General features: G+C 37.9%; 1 protein-coding gene across 10 annotated transcripts in view; it reads right to left on the reverse strand.

The window, feature by feature from the left end:
* Positions 1-25,091, reverse strand: part of Exo5 (exonuclease 5) — a 65,071-nt gene that overhangs the window by 27,612 nt on the left and 12,368 nt on the right. For 4 of the 10 annotated variants that reach the window (XR_009224305.1, XR_009224304.1, XR_009224302.1 and 1 more), the window contains exons 2-5: positions 24,634-24,677; positions 8,706-9,226; positions 7,473-7,532; positions 6,989-7,031 (exon numbers count right to left, since the gene is read on the reverse strand). Coding sequence is in view for 2 of the 10 variants with exons in the window: in XM_046468634.2 (XP_046324590.1) it covers positions 20,929-22,041 (1,113 nt within the window). In the remaining 8 variants the exon portion in view is untranslated. Of the gene's footprint in view, positions 1-3,320; positions 3,590-6,988; positions 7,032-7,472; positions 7,533-8,705; positions 9,227-20,579; positions 22,072-24,633; positions 24,678-25,091 lie in introns of those variants that run through there. The other 6 variants (XR_009224308.1, XR_009224307.1, XM_046468634.2 and 3 more) reach the window with 4 other exon arrangements.

The following is a 25,091-nucleotide window of genomic DNA, read 5'->3' on the forward strand; positions in this document are numbered from 1 at the left end:
TTCACTTGTCAAATTTGAAAATGTTTTCATATAACTATGTTTTGCTGTTCCAATTACCATTTATATACTTAGAAAATGGTAATGGATTCTTTGCTTTCTTTGAGTCCTTCTCAAGAAACATTTTAAAAAGTTTGCTGAATGAAACACCAAGAAGAAACATGCCCCACAATGCCTGGCTCTACAACAGTGAATTAATGAAATGTTCATTAAAGGGAAAAAGGAATGTAATAGCTCTTTTTCTTTACAGAATTATCATGAAAAATCATGCCTTAAAAGCCACAAGGGGGGGCTGGCGTTGTGACTCAGAGGTAGAGCACTCACCTAGCAAGTGTGAAGCCCTGGGTTTGATGATCCTCAGCACTACAAAAATAAATAAATAAATAATAAAGGTATTGTGTCCAACTAAACAAACAAACAAAAAAAGCCACAAGGGGTGGCACACACCTGTAATCCCAGCAGCTTGGGAGGCTGAGGCAGGAGGATCATGAGTTCAAAGGCAGCCTCAGCAACTTAGCAAGGCCCTAGCAACTTAGTGAGACCTTGTCTCTAAATTAAATAAAATACAAAAAAAGGCTGGGGATGTGGCTCAGAGGGTAAGCATCCCTGAGTTCAATCCCTGGTACCAAAAAAAAAAAAAAAAAAAAAAAAAAGCCACAAGGATTTTCTTAAAAGTCCAAGATAGCATATGTCAAGTATTCATGACAGACTCATGGCAAAGTTGGACTGAGAGTTCAAAAAGGTAGAAATAGATCTAGGCTTGACTTATGAAAGGGGAGAAAACTGACCTCAAACTTTATACCATGCAGGTCTTAGATATGTAGAGCAAATCAGAATCAAAAGGACTGATACAAAAAGAAAATTGTATGAAGAAGATATAAAAGAGCCCAATTCTCATGAAATAGGGAAGAAAATTAATAATTCTGGATAAGCAAAATGGGACTACACTATAGAGGGCACTAAAAGCCACTTAAATATCACAATACAGGTTATAAAGGACTAAATATTATTGTCAGGAAAGTTATAAGTAAAATGGAGCCAGGTGTGGTGGTTCATGCCTGTAATTCCAGCAGCTCAGGAAGCTGAGGCAGGAGGATTGTGAGTTCAAAGACAGCCTCAGCAAAAGTGAAGCACTAAGCAACTCAGTGAGACCCTGTTTCAAAATAAAATACAAAATAGGGCTGGGGATGTGGCTCAGTGGTCAAGTGCCGCAGAGTTCAATCCCCAGTACCCGAAAAAAATGAAAGAAAAAGAAAAATGAAATAATTTGGATAAATTGTGGAAGAACAACTAAGACACACCAGGAAAGAGAATGGAATTGGCAAAACAGGAATATAAACAGTCCAGACACAATAACAGTAATTAAAATTCACTCGGTTTATGTCAGTAGAAGTTGAGATCCCAGGGAATTTAAAATATAGTTAATTGGTGTCCTAACCATTTGAAACACTTCCCTAATGTTCTCTGTGGAAAGGGGAAACTTTATTTTGAATCAATCTTTGACAAACTAATAGCTGAAACATAAGCCATAAATCTACATAGGCTTTAAGGTTGCCATTGAGAGGAAAAAGCCAAATCACTTGCCACATGATTTCGAGACTGCAAAGCAAGTGGGCCAGTCATGATTCTTTATTGCAATATAAAGGTGAAGGCTGAAGAATTTTAAAAATTAGTTACTATGAAAAGACAAAAAAAGGCAGGTGAGGTACAATCACAGGAATGGGGAGTTGCTGAGGCAAAGATGCTGGAGGTGATGTGGCTTCTGAGGGAGTTAATTGTGGAGAGAGGTGGAGAAGAAGGGCAAGAAGCAAGAGATGAATAAATACTAAAATGGGTGAGGCAGGTCAGCTAGGAAATAAGTAAACTTGAGTGGAAAGTGAATTTCAAAAAGATATTAGTATTACCAAGTGAAGCAAAAAGATGCACTAGAAAATAGATATCCCCACATTATCAGAGAGACCAAAGATGGGTAAGGTGAATGAAATAAATTCTTATAATTTTATGTTGTCTCAGCTTCCATTCTGCATAAAGTTTAACTTTCTTATACCAGAAATAGTGTGGTCAACTGGATTTCCACCTTATACAACTGCTTCCTGGTGACCACTTCTCTGGGGGACAGATAGATACAGTATACCTGATTGGCTGTGCTGACCTTCACACCCTGCGTGGACTGTGCAGCTATGTCATAATAACCACCTCTCAGCAACAATGTGGTCTCTTGGAAATTGTGTCTGCTTGCTTTAAACCTAACAACCAAAACTTCCCCTGGAAAACTTATTTGAATAACATCCTGGCCCCAATGAAAGCACTGGCCCATAGGTCCCTGTCTCTCTCCCTGCCTTCATGCCTGACCAATATGTGTGTGGCCTCTGGTCATGCTGAGCACCTCCCCCCGCCACACACACCAGGACCCATAAGCAATAGAAGATTGCCATCTTATATGTCCTAATTGTTGAAGGGGTACTCTCCATCTCAAGGACCCTGAATTAAAACAGTGGCGTATATGATGGGAGAAAAGAAACTTTTTAAAAAAGGAAAATAATTGAGAGCATAATGTTACCAAAAAAAAAATTTTTTTTTAAACTAACATGTACTGAAGACTTATTATCTGCCAGCCAACCATTTAAAGTGTTTTACAGGTATTAGTTCATACAATCTTTACAGGAATCTGAGCTAAGAATTAATATCATTATTTTATAAATTAAAAAATTATGCTACAAAGTAATTTTCCCAAGATTATACAATGACTGGTCCAGTAAGGTTTCAAACCCATACAAACTGACAACATTCTAAGGACTAACTACACAGAAAGATCTGCAATAATGTTGAGAAGGGAAGAAAAATGAGGGTTTCAGGAATTAAAAGAAAAGAAGCAAGCAAGGATCTGTAAGAACAGGCAGTGTGAGGAACCACAGGAAGGAGAGGGCACCTCCACATGGCGGCAGAGCAAGAGCAGAGACACATGGGCACCCTTTGGAAAGCTGATGATTACAGGAGTACCCACTCACTTCCAACAGTGTGTGACTTTTAAGAGGTGCTTTCTAAAAAGCATTCAAAGGTGCCTGTCCTTCACTGACCAAATGGGATCTCAGTTCCCATCTGATTTTCTCTCACTCACCTGGACGGCTCCAATGTAGGTTCTTTCCTTCTACAAACCATGGCTTTTGTCCTCACTTCACCATGAGGATCACTTTTGTTTGGTACTTATACACGCTCTTCATGGGAAAACAACACACAAGAGGGGACAAAGTACTGGGGACAAACAGCTATCTCAGAACTTAGAACTGCCTCGAGTCTTAGGCATTTAAAGGATGACAAGTAGGTTTTAGAACAAACTGAACTCGGAAGTTCAGGGCCAATTTTATTAATGCTTCAGAATGTTCCCAGCTCTCACATGTCTTAAAGGGAGTGCACTATATTGGTACATTCCAAGTTACACAGTTACCACCCTCTGTCCTTACCCACTGACATGAGGTTTTTATAGTTCTCCAACATCACATCCCAATACAGGGAGGGATCTCTGATCACAATCAAGCAGCTGCCATTCCTCTGAAGTGAAGTCCACAGCCACATCCTGGAATGTCACTGATTCCTGTAATAGCACATTCTTCTTCAAACTAGTGTGTGCATTATTAGGGACTTGCAAGAGAATCATGATAATCTCTTAATATCACCTTGACTCTTGAGTGTGTAGAAAATTATGTACAGTAACTACTATACACTTGATTCAGAAATAAACTTTGCAATAGCAACAAAAATCGTATTAAAAAGTCCAACTAGTGCCAGAAAAATTCAACAAGGGAAAGAAAATGGTGCTGAGACAATTAGATTCCCCCACACAGAAGAATAAAGTTGATCTCCCACCCACCTCATAAAACAAACAAAATATGAACTAAAATGGACTAGGGACCTACATGTCAGGACTAAAACTGTTAAACTCTTAGGAAAAAGACACAGGAGAAAATCTTTGGCAGTGGCTTCTTCTTCTTCTTTTTTTTTTTTTAAGTTGTAGATGGACACAATACCTTTATTTTATTTAATTTTACGTGGTACTGATGATAAAACCCAGTGTCTCAGATGTGCTAGGCAAGTACTCTACCACTGAGTTACAACCCAGCCCCCAGGCAATGGCTTCTTAAATATGACAGAAAAGTATAAGGGACAAATGATAAAATCAATTTGAATTCATCAAAACTAAAAAACTGAGGATATAGCTCAGTTGGTAGAGTGCTTGTCTTGCATGCACAAGGCCCTGGGTTCCATTCCCAGCACCACACACACACACAAACAACCTTAAAAACTTTGTGCTTCATAGAACACAATAAAATAAGTAAACCTGGGTGTGGTGATGCATGCCTGTAATCCCAGCTACTCAGGAGGCTAAGGCAGAAGGATAGAAGGATCACAAGTTCAAGGTTAGCCTCAGCAATTTATTGAGGTCCTAAGCAACTTAGTGAGAGCCTGTCTCAAAGTAAAAAATAAAAAGGTCTGGAATGTACCTTTACTGGTAAAGCACCCTTTGGGTTCAATCCCCAGTACCAAAAAGGAAAAGAAAAGAAAAACTCGCAGACTAAGAGAAAATATTTACAGATCATATATCTGACAAGAGATCTATATCAGAAAAAAGCACTCTTAAAATTCAAGAAAAGACAACTTAAATTAAAAATCAGCAAAGGATTTAAACAGACATTTCTCCAGATTTATTTTTATATATATTAGACTTTACAAAGTAAACAACTGCAATGCCTGAAGTGATATGTGCATGTGTGTATAGATCTTGTACTACAGTACAATATTTTCAAGGTTGATTTCTGTTGTAAATATATCAGTACTTCATTCCTTTTTTTAGTACTGAATAATATTTCATCTTGTGACTATATTACACTTTGTTTATCCATTTGTCAGTTCATGGACACCAGATTGTTATATATATATGAGAAAGGTCAATAAGCACATGAAATAATGATAAATATCATTATTCATTAGTGAAATGCAAATCAAAACCACAATAAGGTACCACAGCACACCCATGATGGTGGCTAAAATAAAAGGCAGACAATTACAAGTGTTAGCAAGCACATTGAGAAAGAGGAACTCATACATTTCTGGTGGGATTGCAAAATAGTGTAGCAACTATGGAAGACAGTTTGGCGGTTTCTCAAAATGTTAAACATATGACTAGGAATTCCACTCCTAAGTATATACCTAATAGAATCAAAACCCTTGTATATGTAAAAATTTATACACAAATGTTTGTGGCAGAATTATTCACAGCAGCCAAAATGTGGAAACAATCTGATGTCCATGACCTGACAAATGGATAAACAAAATGTGATATATCCACAGGATGAAATATTATTCAGTATTAAAAAGGAATGAGGTACTGATATATCTACAATGGGGATGAACCTTGAAAATACTGTACTGGGTAAAAGAAACTAGTTACAAAAAATCACATATTGTATGACTTCATTTATATGAAAAGTTCAGAATAGAAAAGCCATATAAACAGAAAGCAGATTAGGGAGGAATAGGGAGTAATTGCTAATGGGTATCTGGAATTCCTTTTTTCCTGGCATGATGAAATGTTATAAAATTACAGTGGCAATGGCTGTACAATGCTGTGACTATAATAAAAACCACTCAACTGACACCTTAAATTAAGTCACTGTTGTGATATGTGAATTGCATTTCAATAAAACTATTTTAGAATAGCACTTATATATTTCTTAGTAATTCATTCATAGAATATTTTATGAGGATCTACAAGACCCTGTACTAATAATGATTTCAAAAGGAAAAATATGATTGCTCCCCTGAGGGACCTTACAACATATCAGACTCTACAAAGTAAATTCTGGGAGGCCAACCTTACACATGACTGGGTCACACTCCCTGGCTGGGTGCTGAGGCGCTCAGTCACAGAAATGTGGTCGGTGTCTCGTGTATCTTGCTACAGCCCCACGGCTGAAGCTACCCTCACCTGTTCCTTTGTAATATAATCCCTTGCCCTGTTTAGGATAAAATCTTCCATGGAAATGCCCTGTGTGTGTCCCCTTCTCTTACTGTGCCCTTGGATATGGCCTACCCAGGTGTCAGTCAACCTGCTGAAAGTGGACATCATGAAGATACTCAGCCCCCTGAAACCTGACCCCTTGCCTCATTTGAATAGCTTCTCCTCAATAAAAGGGGTCAGAGCCTGCTCTCGCTCTCTCTCTTTCTGCAGACCCTTAAGGTCAGAGGAGCCATCACAGCAATCCCAAAGAAAAAGGTATTTGTGTCTCTTGTGTGGTTATTTCGTGCAGCCCAGTTAGCCCAGTTTATCTGGAGCGACCCCTGAGCCTTTTAGTTTCGAGAACTGAAATCCGGCAGTAAATATCTGCAATGTTACTGAAGTGATAAGGTTTACACACCTGGCTTACATAAGCATTTTAAAAAAATATTTATTTTTTATTTTATTTATTTATATGTGGTGCTGAGGATCAAACCCAGGGCCTCGCTCATGCTAGGCAGGTACTCTACTGCTGAGCTAAAACCCTAACTCCTTACATAAGCATTTTAAAACAGGATCACAAGGTGTTTTTTTTTTTTTTTTCACATGATATAATATATCCTCTTAACTATAAAGCCAAAATAATGTGTGATCCATACTTTTCTATATACGAGAATAGCCAATTTACAGTTAAAGAAGATCTAGCTCAAGGGGGAAAAAACTTATCTGGGGAATTATTTTGTTTTATCTTCACAAACAATGCTAACACTTTAACTAGTTGATAATCCATTTAATATGATTTCCAAGAAGACTGAGTATATACTTTGCAACTCAAATTTATTCCAACTATATGCAGACCCCATGACATGGACATCAACTTACTAATTTTCTAAATTTCCATTTGGACCTGATCTTCTATTCAATCTACATTTTTTGACCATTTTTTTAATCATATGGATTTTGGACTTGAATGATTCAGTGAATATATGGATGTCTTACCTGTAAATTGATCATTTTTCTGCAGCTTTTAGATAGAGGAGACCTATGAAAGTAGAAATGAGAATAGGAAGACATTAGACACAAAGACTGTAATATAGAATCCTCCTTTACCAGATAATAAGTACCTACACTGAAGCCTCAGAAAATGCCACCTATTCAGAAAATGACATTTCTAACAAGTCAACATTTCATAAGCCGTGATTCTATTATGAATATATGGGGCTTAGATAAGGATGTTGTACATCTTTATCCTGATGGTCTAACACCAACGTGTGAAACTTCCAATCAGTGTCTTTTTTTGTTTGCTCCCAGAAATTTATCCCAAGGAAATATAAGTTAAAAAACCAAACAAAGGCCTTGGTTTCTGAAGCTCAGTAGGTCTAGAAATGATTCCTTCCTGTGATTCTCTGATCTCTGCTTTGAAGCTGGGATAAAATAATTTCGGGCTGGGATATAGCTCAGTCTAGTTGGGGATATAGCTCACCTGGTAGAGTGTTTGCCTTGCATACTCAAGGCCCTGGCTTCAATCGCCATCCCCAGCACCCTATACACACACACACACAAAAAAAAAAAAAAAACTCAAATTAGGTTTTCATTCCTTTTTTTTTTTTTTTTTTAAGAGTTGGGGAGTTGTCTATGTTGCCCAGGTTAGTCTCAAATTCCTGGGCTCAAGCTCAGCCTCCCAAATAGCTGGAACAACTAGGATGGGAAAGGTTGAGCTTTCTTGAGAAGGTTTTCTGTCTGCCCACCTATCTATTTTAAAGCTGGTGATTCAGTTTAGAGTTCAAAGCTGTTTCCCTGTGTATGTGCGTTATCTATGGGCAAGGAGAACTCAACTTCATTTACACTGTTTTCATGGGAAGATTTGCAGATACAAGAGACCCAAAAAGATGACCATAAAGTGAAATTCATTCAATATTCATTACTCAAGTATTTCAAAAATAGAATACACTCAATTCTTTGGGTAATGCAGGAGAGCTATGTTGTTAAACAAAAAATGAAATCTGAAGAAAACTTATCCAGGTTTGAATCTCGCTCTTCTACTTGCTAAGCTGTGCGAATAAAGGCAAGGAATTTCACCTCTTTCGTCTTAGGTTACTTCATATGCATACTAGTGACAGCACTTATTCCAGATGACAGCAGTGAGAATATCCTAAGAAAGCATAGCAGTTTCTCTAGAAATTCTTCCTTCTTGGATCTCTTAAAGTGGCTTAAAATTTCCTGTTGGGCTGGGGATGTGGCTCAAGCGGTAGCGCGCTCGCCTGGCATGCGTGCGGCCGGGGTTCGATCCTTAGCACCACATACAAACAAAGATGTTGTGTCCGCTGAAAACTAAAAAATACACATTAAAAAATTCTCTCTCTCTCCTCTCTCTCTCTCTCTCTCAAAAAAAAAAAAAAAATCCTGTCGCTGGCTCTGGTGCACTGAGATGCATAGCCTCCTTTACTATCACCTTATCAATAAGGGCAGGAATGCAAAGAGAGCCTGTCCCAGCCACAACGCGGGTTCTAAGAACTTACCCATGGCCAGTCGGATCCCTATAACAGTGTAAATGAAGTTGAGTTCCCCTTGCCCATAGATAACGCACGTACTCCAGAGTTGGACAGGACGCACACATGCACCCAAACACCAAGTCAAACATCTTCGATACGGTAAACCCACAAGCTGGCTCTCGCCATTCGACCCGTGTCTCCCCCAGAGTCGGGCATAGCCTTACCTGCCACCTTTTCGTCGCCTGTCTCCCATTTCCGTCACTACTACCAGAATGGGGCTACAGCATCCTCCCGCAGAAACGAGGGAGGAAACCCACGCCGCACTGAGTACTGCACAGGTCTGAAAAGGCGAACACCGGGTCCAGCCCCACCGCGCGTGTGCGGAAGTGTGCATCGCTCAGAGACCACATTGCCCACAAGGCCTCCGGGCGCGTTTCCGGAGAAACCTGGAAGGCTTCTTCCGCCTTGGAGGAAAATCAGGGGGTTGGTATCTCTGGGGCTGGCCTGGAAAGCCACGCTCATATTTAAAAGTGTAGATATTATCTTCATTATAAAAAAAAGAAAACAGGCATCAGAAATTTCATATCCTGCAAGGTCGAAATCTGCAGTGTCCTTAAAGAATAATTTCCTTTTGGTGTGGTTTCTTCTAGCGCTGCTCTAGTTTGGGTCATGGAGATGAAGACGATATCACAAAGAAGCCAGGGAATAATACGTGAGATAGATGGGAAAGTAGGAGAGTTTGGATCTGCAAAACCAAGACAAGAAAATATTTCAAGAAAGAGGGAACAGTCCACTGTGATCGATGCTGCTGATAGGTCAAGTAAGATGGAAACTAATGAAGCCAGATTTAAAATTAGGTAGTCAGTGTAGTTAGGTAAATCGGGTCTAATATTGAGTGAAATCTAAAATGGAGGCCGTGCGGAGAATGACTCAGGGAAAACACAGGACAACTCATGGAATGTTAATGAAGTCCCAAAAGGCCCTAGGCCAAAGTCCACCTCAAAGAAATGTTAATGAACAGCCCCCAGCAAAAAGGTGCTGACTCAGAAGTCCTTCCTGACCAGATTACTTCTTTGGCCCACCTGTGTCCCACCCCTCGGTCCTTCCCACCTACATTCCATCACTGAAAGAACTATAAAAAGGGGAGACAACATCCCTTCCACGGATTCCACCTCTTGGGTCCCCTTCTTCCTCTGGGAAAAGTCTTTTCTGCTGTCCTTTAATAAACTTCTAATTTCTACTCTGACTTTGCCTCGGCGTGCTCTCTGGTGTTATTCTTCAACATCAGGGAAGCAAGGACTCGTCACCGGTCAACAGCTGTAACACTAAGAATTGACCACCGAGCAATGTTCGGGTCACTAGTGATGTTGAAACATTCTATTTGGGCAGAGTGGTGGAAATTTAATAAACTCTGATGAAAGTTTGATCAAAGTGGAAGGAAAAAACGGAAGGAAAGAACATAGAGAAAGCAAATACAGCTGGGCTGTGTGGCGCACGCCTGCAATCCCAGCAAATGGGAAGGCTGAGGCAAAAGGATCGCGGGTTCAAAGCCAGCCTCAGCAATTTAGCAAGGCCCTCAGTTCAATCCCTGAACAAACAAACAAACAAACAAGCAAATACACTAGAGACAATATTTAAAGTTTTGCCTGGCACTATTAAGATCCTATGTAATTCAGTAGCCAATCAACTTTACCGGCATTTTCAATGTTATGAGCACATTTTTATATTTCATCTTCTTTTAGTCTTTCTTGACCTATACCCCTCTTGAGCAATAGCTTCATTTTCCACTTTTGAATAGCTGATGCCTGTATTTTCTCACGCCCAGTTCTCTCCTCTAATTGGCTTCTTGACCCCGTCTACTCCCCTGAAACTGCTCTTGTTGAGTTACCAATGAAATTCTATTTGACAAATTAAGTAGATTCTCTCTCTGACCCTGACATTCAACAAAATTGAAATACTTCCTCTTAAGGTTTCTAGAGCATGTCATACAGTGTCATACAGCTAGTTTCACCCATCTCACCGAAAATGCTTCTGTATTTCCTTTTTTGAATACTCTGCCTGTTCCAACTGCAAATGTTGAAATACTCAAGGGTTTGGCCTTGAGCCTTTTTTTTTTTTTTGCTGGGTAGGGGGATACCAAGGATTGAATTCAGGGGCTCTCAACGACTGAGCCACATCCCCAGCTCTATTTTGTATTTTATTTAAAGATGGGATCTTACTGAGTTACTTAGCACCTTGATGTTGCTGAAGCTGGCTTTGAAATCCTTATTCTCCTGCCTCAGGCTCCTAAGCCGCTGGGATTACAGGCGTGGGCCACTGTGCCCAGCAAGCCTTTTCTTTTTGAAGTTGTTCTTTCTCTTTCTCTAAATGATTTCATCAGGGCATATGGTTTTAAATATCATTTATATGATAATGACAAATCTCCTTTATCTCTCCTCTCAATTCAGACTCTACTTCCTTATATCTGATCTGAAATCTCTTCTTGTATATCTAAAATTCATCTTCAACTTGACATGTCCAAAACAAACTCATAATTCCTGCACTTCTCCTAGTTTAATCACCACACCATCATCATACACCTGGTTACACAAGCAGAAACTTAGGAACCATTCTTGATTTCTCCTTTATTTTCCCCTCTCTCATAGTACATGTGACATGTTTTATGAGAGTAAACATTTTTATCTTGTTCATAACTATATTTTGACAACCTGCTATATAAGTACTCAGTAAATATTTGTGAATACAGAATAAAGGTGAATGTGTCTATAGTTTTATCTCCATAAATATATCATGGAGTTTTCTATATCCAAGGTCTTGAATGTATATATCAATTTGAAGAGAACTGACATTTTAATAATATTAATGTTTCAATTCAGGAGCATAGTAGATCTTTCCACTTATTTAGGTTTTTAAATTTATCTCATGAATGTTTTATAGATTCAGTGAAATTCTGTCAGATTTATCCCTAAATATTTCATATTTTATGCTATTATAAATTGTATAAGAGATTTGTATTTGTTGCTAGTATATACAGATACAATTTATATTTGAATATTGGCCTAGTAGCATTTTAAGTGTTTCCACAGTTTGTACACAGATGATTATGTCATCTTCAGATAAAATTACTTCTTCCTTTGCAGTCTGGATGCCTTTACTTGATCCTCCACTACAGCAATGAACAGAAATAATAAGAGAACAGTTTTGCTTTCTTTATTAGATATAGGACTGTTTGGGATATAAACTTCTTGAGAATATTGGTGGTTTGCATTTTTCAAGGAATTTGCCTACTTCACACAAACTCTCAAATTTATTGGCATAAAGTTGAGGTTGTATATCCTTTATATTTCTATGGAATTGGTAGTAATGTCCCTAATTTCTGATTTAAGTAATTTGTGTCTTTTTTTTTCCTTAGTCCACCTACCTAAAAGTTAGTCAAAGAACCAACTGAGTTTCATTCATTCCCAGCTTTTTGGTATTTTTATTATGAACGAATGTTGAATTTTGTCAGATACTTTCTCTGAATCATCTGAAACTATCAGGTGGGTTTCCCCTTCATTTGTTAATATAACATATTATATTGACTGATTTTCAAATGTTGAACCATTCTTGCATTCCAGAAATAAATACCACTTGGTCATCATTATATTTCTAAAATGTGCTGCTGAATTTGGTCAGTTACTTTGAGGATTTTTGCATCAATGTTCACAAGTGATTTTGGCCTCTAGTTTTCTTTCTTGTAGTCTTTATCTGTCTTTGATGCTAGGATAATGCTGGACTCATACAATAAGCTACAAGAAGCTTCCTAATCATCAAATTATTAGAACAGATTGAGAATGATTGGCATTAGCTCTTCTGTAAATGTTCAGTACAATTGTGCAGTGAAGTCATCAGGCTCAGGTTTTTTTTCTCAGAGATTTTTAATTTTCTGATTCAGTCTCATTACTAGTTATATTCAAGGACAGTTCCCTGGGTAACGTTGGAGTGACACTGTTCTCCTTGATTCTTGCTTGAAGTTATCAAGAAAGAGGTGGAAATGCAATATGCTGAGAGAAGGAGAAGCTGGCTGGAACAGCCCAACTCTATTCCTGTCTCCAACCCCCAGATATAGGATGGCCTTTAACACTAGTTGTATCATGTACTGCTTTCCAGAGTCCCTCAGCTGCAATGCAAGTGGATTACACACAGACAAGCCACCATCACTCTGGGAAGCTGACCTGCACTTTAAGGCTGAATTGCCCAAAAGTCTAGGATTTTGTTGTTCCTTTGTGGCCTATCTGTATAAGTAATAAATACATTTTATGTACAACTTGCCTTATGTGTGAGTGTTCTGTCGCGTACATGCAAATAGCCAGTGCACAATAAAGCTGGTTCATATGTAGATCTACTCAGATTTTCTATTCCTCCATGATTTAGTCTTGGTAGGTCTGTGTTCTTAGCAACTTGTCCATTTCATCTGGGTTTATCCAATTTTTGGCATAAACTTGTTCATATCACTCACAATCCTTTATATTTCTGTGGAATTGGTAGTCTTGTCTCCAATTTCTGATTTAAGTAATTTGAGTCTTCTCTTTTTCCCTTAGTCCACTTAGCTAGAAGTTGGTCAAAGAACCATCTCAGAGCGTCATTGACTTTGTTGTGTTTCTATTCATTATTTTGCTTATCCTTTCTCTAATCTTTGTTTCTTTCCTTCTGCAAGCTTTTTTTTTCCAGTTTCTAAGGTTTTAAAGTTAGGTTGTTGATTTGAGATCTTTCTTGGGGGTTTTCTGTGTGTTTTGTTTTTGATATCAGTGATTAAACCTAGGGGTGCTTTACCAGTGAACATCCCCAGCCATATATATTATATATTTTTTTAAAGAGAGAGAGAGGAGAGAGAGAGAATTTTTTAATATTTATTGTTTAGTTTTCGGTGGACACAACATCTTTATTTTATTTTTATGTGTTGTTGAGGATCGAACCCAGTGCCCCACGCACGCCAGGCTAGCGCGTTACAGCTTAAGCCACATCCCCAGCCCTCTTTCTATTTTTTGAGACAGGTTCTAAATTCCTCAGAGCCTTGCAAAGTTGCTGATGCTGCCTTTGAACTTGCAATGCTCCTGCCTCAGCCTCCTGAGTTGCTAGGATTACAAGAGTATACCATTGTGCCTAGCTCTTGTTTTTTAATGTAAGAATTTATAGCTATAGTTTTCCATTACGTTGCTTTCACTATCTTCTGTAAGTTTTGCAATATTATGTTTTGTTCATCCATCTATAAATATTTCCTAATGTGAGATTTTTTTCTTTGATCCATAAATTCATGAATTTTTCCAGTTTATTTTGCTTCTAATTTCTAATTGCTTCCAGTTGTAGTTGGAGAAAATACTCTGTATGGACATATAACAATTTGTGACCTAACATGGTCTATCCTGAAAAATGTTACATATGTACATGGTAAGAGTAGCATTCCATTTTTGGATCATGCTCTAATGTCTATTAGATCTAATTGATATATTGCATGTTTTCGAGTCCTCTATTTCTTTAGTAATGGATTTTATCCATTATTGAGAATGGGATACTGATATCTGCAGTTTTAATTATTTAACTATTTCTCCATTCAATTCTGTCATTTTTGCTTCTCAGATTTGATGCTGTGCAATTGGGTGAGTAAATATTTATATTTTCTTGCTGTATTGGACCTTTTTAAATATATAATGTCCTCTATTTCTTATAAACTTTCTGGATTTAAAAGTTTGTTTGTTCGCCTCCCCTGCTGCATTTTGGTTATTATTTCCATGAAATGCCCTTTTCTATTCTTTTAGTCTATTTGTGTCTTTGGATCTAAAGTGAGTCCCATATAGACAACATATAGTTGGATCATGTGTTTTTATACTTTCTACCAATCTGATTGGATAGTTGAATTAATTGGCACTTACTGACAAGGAAGGACCTATTTCTATTATTTTGCAATTTGTATTCTATATGCCTTGTAGATTTTTGTCCTTAATTTCACAAATTACTATCATGTTTAGTTTGTTTCTTGCAATTTTTTAGTTTATTTCTTTTTGTTTATAGTCTATAGATATCTCTGTGATTACTATAAGAATTACATTTAACATTCTAATGTTACACTTTAATTTGAATTTATACCATTTTAATTTCTATAATATACAAAAACTACTCTTTCATAGCTTTGTCCCCATTTCTTTCAGTTCTTGGTAACAAAAAATTACTTCTTTCTACATGGTGTGCTCTCAAACATAAATAATTCTCTTAAATGCAAGTCTCCTAAATTATGTAGAAATCAAAATATGAAGTTATAAGTCAAAATTACTAGCTTTTAGACTATGACTATTTTTTTAAAGATAGAGGGAGAGAGAGAGAGAAAGAGAGAGAGAGAGAGAGAGAGAGAGAGAATTTTAATATTTATTTTTTAGTTTTCGGTGGACACAGCATCTTTGTTTGTATGTGGTGCTGAGGATCGAACCCGGGCCGCACACGTGCCAGGCCAGCACGCTACCGCTTGAGCCACATCCCCAGCCCCTAGACTATGACTATTTTTTAAAAAAATATTTGTCTCTTAAATCTCAGAGCAAATAAAAATGTAATTAAAACCATTATTATAACAGTGCTAGCTTTTGTGATTGCTTGTCTGTTTGCCTTATTTTCATTGGTTTTTGTATTTTGCTTTTCACCTTAGGACTTCTTGAAACATTATCTTGCAGGGCAGGTATAGCACTAACAATAAACTCTTAAGTTTTTTTTTTTCAAGTTTTGCAAAAAAATATTTTATTTCCAGCTCTCCTGAAAATTCTGGGTTTTAATGAAAAGACATACCTACAAAGACTAGGTTTCAATAGATCTCTAACATCACATCTCCATATAAAGTCTGCTGAGCAGGGTCCAGGCATTTCCATTCCTCTTCAGAGAAATCAATGGCCACATCCCTGAATGTCAATGGTTCCTGGGATGCTGCTAGGGAAAAAAGCCAGTCTGAGAAGGCTACATGCTGTATGGTCCACTTTATATGACATTCTGACAGGTCCTCCTCAATATTGTTAAGGACATCAGAACAAAGAAAGTCAGAGAAACTGTAACCCCGAGAGGATTGTGTGGGGTCCTGGATGGGGTTAATGAGTGATGCCTTATAAGCAGAGGGTTTAAAAGACACCACATTCCTCTCCTCAATGATGCTCTGCAGGAAGTGGTGAAACTTATCCAGCAGTCACGGTTCCTCTGCTAAGCTCTTGTAAGTTGTTTTTTTTTTTTAATTCTTAGAATGTCTTAATTCTCTCTCAGTTTTAAAGTTTTGCTGAATATAGGATTAATAAAATCATTCATTGACAGGGGTCTTTTTTCCTTCTTCTTTTAGTACCTTCAATATTGGTCCACTTCTTTCTGGCCTCCATTTTCTGATGAATAATCTGCTAATAATCTTATTGAGGATTTGTCATGAGCCAGCCATGGGCTGTGTGAGCCAGCTGTGAGCATTTGAGCACTTGAGGGGACTGGACTGACATTACTTCTCTGACTGGGCTGTGCGATGTATATGTCCTTTTCACTTGCTCTGCCTTTGATCCTACACAGCACCTGAGATGAGTGTGGCCTTCCAAGATGTCAGTCAATCTGCTAACCACAAGACATCATGAAGTTAGACTCAACCCCCTGAAACCTGACCCCTGGCCTTATTTGGAAAGAACATTCCATTGAACCTACCTTTGTGTGCCCCCCTATAAAAATAAAGAATCCAGGTACAAGCTCTGTATTTCCAACAGACCTTTAAGGTTGAGAGCCATCACTGATTCCTGCAAGCAAAAGGTATTTCTGTGTGTTACATGTTTCTTTCGCCATTTTCTTAGTTATTGAGGTAGCCAGATTTTGTGAACCCAGCTCAGGTTGTGAGCCTGGCTAGTTGGCGACAAAGGATCCCTTTTATGTGATGATCATTTTATTTGGACAATCATTTTCTTGACTTTCTCCCTTTCTTTAGTTCTTTGAGCATTTTTTATACCTTTATTTATTTATTTTTCTTCTGAGGTGCTGAGGATCAAACCCACGACTTTGCTCATGCTGGGTGAGCGCTCTACTGCTGAGCCACAACCCCAGCCCAGTTCTTTAAGCATTTTTAAGACAATTGTTTTAAAGTCTTTGTCTAATAGTGCTATCAGGCCTTTTTACAGAGACAGTTTCTGTTGGCTTATTTTTTCCCTTCGAATGGGCAAAACTTTCCTATTTCTTTGTGTGCTTGTGGTTTTTATTGAAAACTGCATATCTGAATCTAACAATGTGTTAAGTCTGCAAATTAGATTCTCCCAATTTCTCAGAGTTTGTTGTTGTTTTTGTGCTTAGATTGCTTTAGGTTATGTCTATGCCAATAGTCAACCTATGTTGCAAACTTAACTTTTAAGGCCTTTTGTGATTTCTAGTTTTCCTAATATACTCAGTTACTGTTGAATGCCCATAGTCTTCAATGTCTGGCGTCCAAAAGAGGGAAAATGAAGCCAGCTCTTTAAATTCTCTGTAAGTTACTTCAACCAGAGGGGGAGAAGCTGTAACAAAGAGAGGAGGGGCAGCAACTGTGGCCACCTCCTCTTTCTCTGCAATGCTGTGATAGGAAGCAGCAATCAGGGGATAGATTCTATTTGAACGACAGGTTCTTTTTCCCCACTCTGGCCCCCTGAGTTGTGTGCAAACTGCTCTGTGTATACATACATAGCAGCCTGCCTCAGGAGTGAGGTGTGGAGCATGTTAGCTCTACTGAACTAAAAGTTGAAATTGACCAAATTTAACCACAATTTAGCATCTAAGTCTTCCCCTGGAAGTTGCAAGCCTTCAATGGACTCGAGTTCCAAAATAGTTTCATCAGACATATTCTGCCAATGCAATTGCTTTCTAGGTGAAGAGAAAGATTTCCTTCTGGTGCTTTGGATTCCACTATATTCCTGGAATCCTCTCTCTGTTCTCCCTATTTTTTGCAATCATAGAATCTCTAGGTTTTGGCTGGGTATATGCTTACCCATAATCAATACTCTATATCCCAGCCGTCTTTGCAACTAAGACCAAGTGACCAAATTTTGGCCAGTGGGATGTAAGTGTAAGAAGGGGTACAAATTTAAAGTGTGTTTTTATAGAGATGCCCTTCTCCTATTCCAACTTCATGCTGAATGTATAATGGGTGTATGGAATTTGAGCAGTCATTTTAGACTGAAGACTCATGTTGATGCCAGAGAAACAAGAGAAGAAAACTGGGTTCCTGATACCATGGGTGCACACCAGACATAGAATAACTATATTTAGTATTCTTTTGAACGAGAGAAAAATAAATTTCTGTTTTGTTTAGCCACTATTGTTCTGGTGATTTCTATCATATTATAAACAGTTACATCTAGCCCAAATTAAGGGGTTTAACTAATTTCCTAGTGCAAAGAGCACATTTTTTAAAAAAACATTAATAGACTTGTTGTAATGTCTTTTTTCATTTATCCACTTACTGAACAAACATCCAAGAGGGACTCAATTTGGAGTCTAGAAACCTTAGGCAGAATTCACCAGAAAGAAATTATTAGATTATATAAAGTCTACAACATTTACATACTGTGTGTAGAGAACAGCATCAGTGATTGTCTTAGCTATCAAGGATACTATAACAAAATATCACAAGGTGGGGGACTTATAAAGAAAATTATTTCTGACAGTGCTGGAGGCTGAGAAGTCCAAGATCAAGGTTCTGGAAGAATCATGGTCTTGTGAGAGCCTGTTCTGTTTCACAGGTTGTGACTTGCTATGTCCTCACATAGTCGTAAAGGCAAAAGTGTTCCCTTGGTCCTCTTTTATGAGAGCACCAATTCCATTTAAGAGGGCTCTTCTGCACTGCCTAATAACTTCTCAAAGGTCCACCTCCTACCACCACCTTGGGAGGTTTGAAGTTCAACATATTAATTTTGGGATGGTACAAGCATGCGCACCATAGTACTGATCCTGGGGTAGTCCCAACTACAGATGCCTCAACTTATCCTTATAATACAAAAAGATAACTAAAATGTTAATCTAAAATAAAGATTAGGGATCTCAGAAAATTACTGGATTCTGAGTGTCACTATCTGAAACCGTTTTTTTTTTTTCTGTTCTTGAAATTTCTTATATAACTTAAGATGATGCTGTAGAACCCTGAGCAAGTTTTTTTCTTGAAGACAATTAGCTTAATACTGTTTACTTTAGAAAGTCCAGTTTACTACATCCCTGGTTTAATTCTAAATTTACTAAGTCCCAGAATAATACAAGTCCCATAGTAATACAACATTTCACATTTCTAACCCAAATTTTGAAATGTTCCAAAATCTGAGACTTTGAATGCCAACATGATACAAGCAGAAAATTCCACTCCAAACTCATTATGATGAGTAAAAATGCAGGTGTATAAGCAATTTTGTATAAAATTACCTTCAGTCTATGTGTATAAAGTATATATAAAACGTAAGTGAAGTCCTTGCTTAGACATTGGCCCCACTCCCAAAATATCTCATTGTGTATGTGCAAATATTCCAAAATCTGCGGGGAAAAATCAGAAATCCAAAACACTGTGATCTCAGCAGTTCAGAAAAGGGATGCTCATAGTCCAGGAGACTTAATAACAGCAAGAAAAACTTTACAAATTAATGATTAAGAGCATAAGAACTGCAATCAGACCTATCTCAATTGGAATTTACCACTTCCATACAATGGGAGGTTGGGAGAGTAATTTTTAACATTTTTTAAGCCTCAGTCCCTTCACTGGGGATAACTGATACACAGATTTCACCATATAAAATATTTAGCACAATGCCTGGCACACAACTTGTCAATGAAAAGAAATATATAAGAGTATGTGTAGCTCATAAAAGGTTACCCATTGAATCTTCTATTGATGCCCAGATGTTAACAGCTCATGTATAACACGAAGTCACAATAAGAATATTCACCATGTTCTTCTAACTCTTCACCATCCATTAGTACAGAAACTCCACCCATACCAACTGCCCTCCCCCAATCCAACTATTCCTGCAAATTCTCCAGTAGTATCTTCATGAACAAGTTCTTATACTTCAAATGACATCTATATCATTCCTTCCTCTGATCTCTTTGGTGATGTTTGTAACTAGGGCTCCATTGCCTTTTAAGGTGCATTGAAATTTCTCCCCACTACCTATACATTTTCCTTAAAATGTTTTTATTAGGGGTCAGGGCTGTGGCTCAGCAGTAGCGTACTTGCCTGACTTATGTGAGGCACTGGGTTCAATTCTCAGCACCACATATAAATAAATAAATACCAATGATTTAAAAAAATTTTTTAAAGTTTCTGTTGTTATTTTTCACTTATAAAAAGGGTATGCTGTATGTAATTTTCTGGAACCTACTTTTTTAACCTAATAGGTTGCTAAGATTCTTACATACCGGGGCTGGAGTTGTAGCTCAGTGGTAGAGCACTTGCCTAAAGTGTGGGCACTGGGTTCCATCCTGAGCACCACACACACAAAAATAAACAAAATAAAGATATTGTGTCCATCTACAACTAAAAAAGAAATCTTTTAAAAAAAAAAGATTCAAAGTATTGTTACATGTCATTGTGGTTCATTTGTTTTGACTGCTATACAATATCATTCACTCTTCTGTTGGTTGGTATCTGGGTGGGTTCTAGGCTTGTTGTGGAAGTACTACAAAGTACATTCTTGTTCATATTTACTGCGTGTTTTGGTTTGTTTGTTTCTTTGTTCTGTAGTGCTGGGGATTGAATCCCTGGCCTTGTGTATGTTAGACAAGTGCTCTACCACTAAGCCATATCCTCAGCCCTCTCATACTTACTGTTGTACTCATATAAATTGTAGCATATACCCAGGTGTGTGTGTGTGAATGTTACATATACTTCATATGTATTTCTCGTATCTAGTATTTTCACTTTTTCAATTTCCCTTATCTATTTGAGAATATTTATTATAATTGTTTTAAATTCTTGATCTACTCTAATTCTGCTTCCAAAATATTTATATGTAAATTTACAGACTTATTATAACATATACACAACTATGTACATTGGTCATTTCTGAAGAATCGAGATTGACACCCCCACATACAAAAAAAACCAGTCCAACTGGACAACATTTCATTTATTTTATAATGTAAAATATAGAAACTTTGAGAAAAAAATAAGATTTATTAGAACCTAAAGAGTCTTCTTAGGAAAACAATGCTTGCTGAAGGTATTGCCTTTGCTCCAGCCATGATGAGCATCTTTACTCTTGGCAATCCATGTCAAAGCTCAGAGACAATGTAATTCCAGATCTCTCCTACTCAGCTGTGAACCCTGGTCCTGGACTGATTGTGATTAGAGGTTGTAGAAATATTAAAAAATAAGAACAATATCCATGGAAGCCATGCTCAGAAGTGAGTACTCTTTTCTTTAGGTACATTAGGAGCAGGAAAGACCAACATTTCTTCTATTCATTTGGCTTTTTTGGTTTGAGGTTCCATTGTGGAGCTGAGCACTCCACTGCCCTTCCTCCACTCACAAATGTCTGCATAGTTGCATGTACGGCACTTCCAAGCCTCTTCCACATCAACCCCTTGAGGCTCTCGGTGGCCCATCCAGTAAGCCATATAATGCTGTACCTTGTCTCTCATCTCCTTCTCTTCAAAGGCTACAATCTCTGTACCTAATGCAGTGGCAGTCTCTTGATGGATATATTCAATCTTTAGAATATCAATAACTGGGAGGTCAGATAGTGTTAGAGACAAGAAGACTAGTTCCATGAGGTCACCCAAAGACTTCACAGAAAAGCCTCCCTGCCGGGCATGCCGTAGCACTGAAGGCCCCAGTGGCTTGTCTGGACACAATTTTGTGTGGTGGATTAGGATCTCAGGGGTTACTTTCCCTTGCACCATGGCATCAAAGATAAATTTGTATAGCCTAACTTGAAAACAGTCTTTCTTTTTCTGAGCTTCCAGAGGGAGCATGGGGCGCCTACGTGTCTTGAGTTCAGCCAGTTCCAGTTCCCCTTTGGCTGTATAGTGCAACTCATCAATCACTCCAACAAGAAACACACCCTCCACCTCCCCAAACACTGGAAACTCTCTGATGCACCCCTCTGATTGCAGGGTAGGAATCATTGATAGCATATTCAGAAACTTAACTGCCCAATTATCTTCTTTAGTGGTGATGGGAACAGTCACAAGATCATGAAGTTCTAATTCTCTAGCTAGGTGGATGCTGGCACCAGTGTCCAAAACAGCTGCTTTCTCAGGTGTCAAAAAATCAGGAAGCTCCTTTTCAAATGCCATTTGTAATTCACACCAGTTCTGAGTAGATAGGTCCGTGACATACAGATATTTTAAGTGGAATCTTTCCATGGGTGAAGAGACATCCAATCCTCGTTTCCAGTTTTGTAAGCTTACAGACTTGCCATCCTTTTCAGGGAGTTCAGAAGGGCCAGGCTTGCTAACTGAAGCACTTGACTCATCATCCAGATCCAGAAACTCTAGGAACTCTGAATCACTCAAGTCTGAGAACCCTGAGGCTTCTGGAGATGCTGTCTCCTCCTCCCCAGTCTCTGCCATGGCACAGATCTGGACTGAGCAAAGAGGTCCCTGCATAACATGTTAAAAGACATGCATTATCCAAATAAAAAACTTTTCAAAATCACTTTCAAAATCCTATGAGATAAAAAAGACTCATGACAAATTATTCATTGACATTTTAGAAAAATTTCTTAATGACCAAGTAGTGATGCCAAACAGTTGCGTACAGGTACACTTAAAAAAAAAAAAATCACTCCTTGTATCATTTATATATGTCTGTTTGGCAGATTTTTTTTTTTTTCTTTTGAGCTGCTTGGAATTGAACCCAGGGCCTCATTCATGGTGGGTAAGCACCCTACCACTAAGCTACATCCTCACTTTGGCAGAAAAGTTTAAGTGGAAAAATAGTTTTATTCTTGGATCTGCAACTTATATACTGTGTATGGCTTTAAGCAAATCACTTTTCTTGGCCACAGTTTCTTCAGATTTAAAAGGAGATTTGAGGTTTGCCTTTTGGGCTTCAAATTTATATTGACTTGAAACTTTTTTTTTTTTTTTTTTTTTTTTGCAGTACTAGGGATTGGACCCAGGGGTGTTCCACCACTGAGCTACACCCCCAGCCCTTTATATTTTATATTTTGAGACAGGGTCTCACTCTTGCCCAGGCTGGCCTCAAACTTGAAATCCTCCCGTCTTAGCCTCCCAAGTCACCACCATTCCCAGCTCAGATGTAAATTCTTTAGCATACATTTCTAAACAGCATTCTCCTACAATACTGTTATTACATCCAACAAAATTAATAATTCCCTAACACTCCAGACCAGGTTCAAATTTTCCCCAACCGTCTTAAAAATGTTCTACATAATTTTTCTTTATATCAGGAAACAACAACCACATATTGTGTTTGATCGTTTTGTCTCTGAAGTATTTTTAAGAAACTAGGCAAATTATTTTGTGAAGATTTAATTTTTTTTTTTAGTTTTTGAAGGACCTTTATTTTATTCATTTATTTATATGCGATGCTGAGAACTGAACCCAGTGCCTCACACATTTGAGGCAAGCACTCTACCACTGAGCCACAATCCCAGCCCTTTTTCAAAGATATTTTTTAACTCAGACTCCTAACCTCATTTATCTAACTTTGCATAGAGAAGAAAACCACAACAGGGTGTGACCAGTACACTAGTGTCAGACAAGAAATTTAAGCTGCTAGGGGTAACTATGAAACAAACCCTTTGCTATTCTAATAAGCAATGAACATGGTAAATGCACCAAGTCCTATGTCAAAGCTTAAGATCTAACACTCTGAGAGTGTCATTATTATTAATTATGGCTGTTCTTAACTAATTTTTAAATAGCCTACATGTTATTAGTCAAAGAAAACATAAAAAGCCATAAGAAAGGTTATTTGCAATGAGCAAAAGTAATGCAATGATAAGACTTTTGCTTACACTCTGTAAAGTTATTGCTTTATAGGAAACTTCAATAGTAATAAAATACTGAAACACATTTGCATAAATATCTTAAAACTTTAAATGTATTTTAAATGATGATAGTTTCAAAATGAATAATTTTATTTGGACTATGAAGTTCCTGAAATTTGGCAATGACTTTTACACTCCAGCAAACTAAAGTCAAATAGCAATTAACATGTACACTGAGTTTTGCATTGTTTTTGAGGCGTCTAAGGAGCACTAAATCCAAATCAATTAACTTTGAAATACTGTTTCAAATATCTAGACCTGGCTGCCAGATATGGTAACCTCCAGCCATAATTGGCTACTTAATTTAAATTAACAAAATAAAATTTTAAATTAATTTTCTCAGTTGCACTAGCCACATTTCAGTGGTCAGGAACTACATACTGCAAGTAGACACCGTAAAAGTCACAAAAATAGCACATTTCCCTCATCACAGAAAATCGCATTGGACAGCACTGACTTATATATATTTCATTAGTATGTATTAACTTCTAAAGAGAGTAAGCTCCTGAAAGATACAGACTCCCCACTTGTTTTATATACAACATTGAGTGCAGAGTAGTCCTAAACAGCTAAGTGAATTAATGTCTTATGGAGAAAACAAAGATCAGGAGCATTCTCTGGGCATTATTTGTCTAAAAGAAGAAAACAATACAGTAGAGATGGACCATTTGGACTCAGGTGCCTGAACTTTCCTATGCTTAAAAAAAAAAAAACAACAAACACCTCACACACACAAAAACTGGAGAACACAATGCAGTACACCACTGACACATGAGATGAATAATACAGATAGTATCACTTAGATAGTAGATGCTTGTAAACACCAGCACAGTGTCAAGAATCTAGGGATCCTACAGATTTGGATTCTGAACCTGATCTTGAGTAGTTCAGCAGAGTTTAGTCATATGCTACCGACTTTTTGAGTAATCTTGACAAGTTTTTAGCTGACACATCTTTAAAATGACCCAGGGTGAGTAGGGCACTCATCTAACCCTATTCAGCTACCCAATCATGGAGTGATAAAACACAGTACCCATATTAGTACTCAAAAAATATGGCTCTCCTTTCCCTTACCAAGGAAGGGATGAGGTAGTGTATCTATTCTTTCTGACAAATGAGACTGAAGAGGAAATGTCAGCCAACTCACCTGAAACTCAGCTGGTCTTCCTCCTCACAGGAAAGGGCAGAATACTACAAAGATAAAGGGGAGGAGAAAAGTTCTGAAGACCACACGTGCAAGAAAAAACCAGATTAGCCACTTGGGACTCTGCTATGCTTAAATGGAATCTTTTGGTCCTTTGTCACCGAACCACTCCCTCACATTACTCTTTTTCCTCCTTTCCAGTTCACACTTCATAGACTGTTGCCCAGCACCCCAGATCCTAGATAACACTTGCCTCTCTATTGGGGCTGACTTCTTCATTTTCTCCATGCCCTGGATGCAGTTACTTGACCAAGTCTCTGCTCCCAGAAAGTAAAGGGTTAAAAATAACCAATGTCCCCAAGAGCTCTGAGGTCGGTATCTCTTCTAGCTCCAGTCTTAGTCCAGGAGCTCTGGTAAGAGACTTCACGTCAGAGGTTTTGCTTCTCTGATAGTTCCTACTG

Source organism: Marmota monax, unplaced genomic scaffold, assembly GCF_021218885.2.
Source record: "Marmota monax isolate L192 unplaced genomic scaffold, Marmota_monax_Labrador192_F-V1.1 WCK01_AAM20220418_F8-fsc00008, whole genome shotgun sequence".
NCBI lineage: Eukaryota > Metazoa > Chordata > Mammalia > Rodentia > Sciuridae > Marmota > Marmota monax.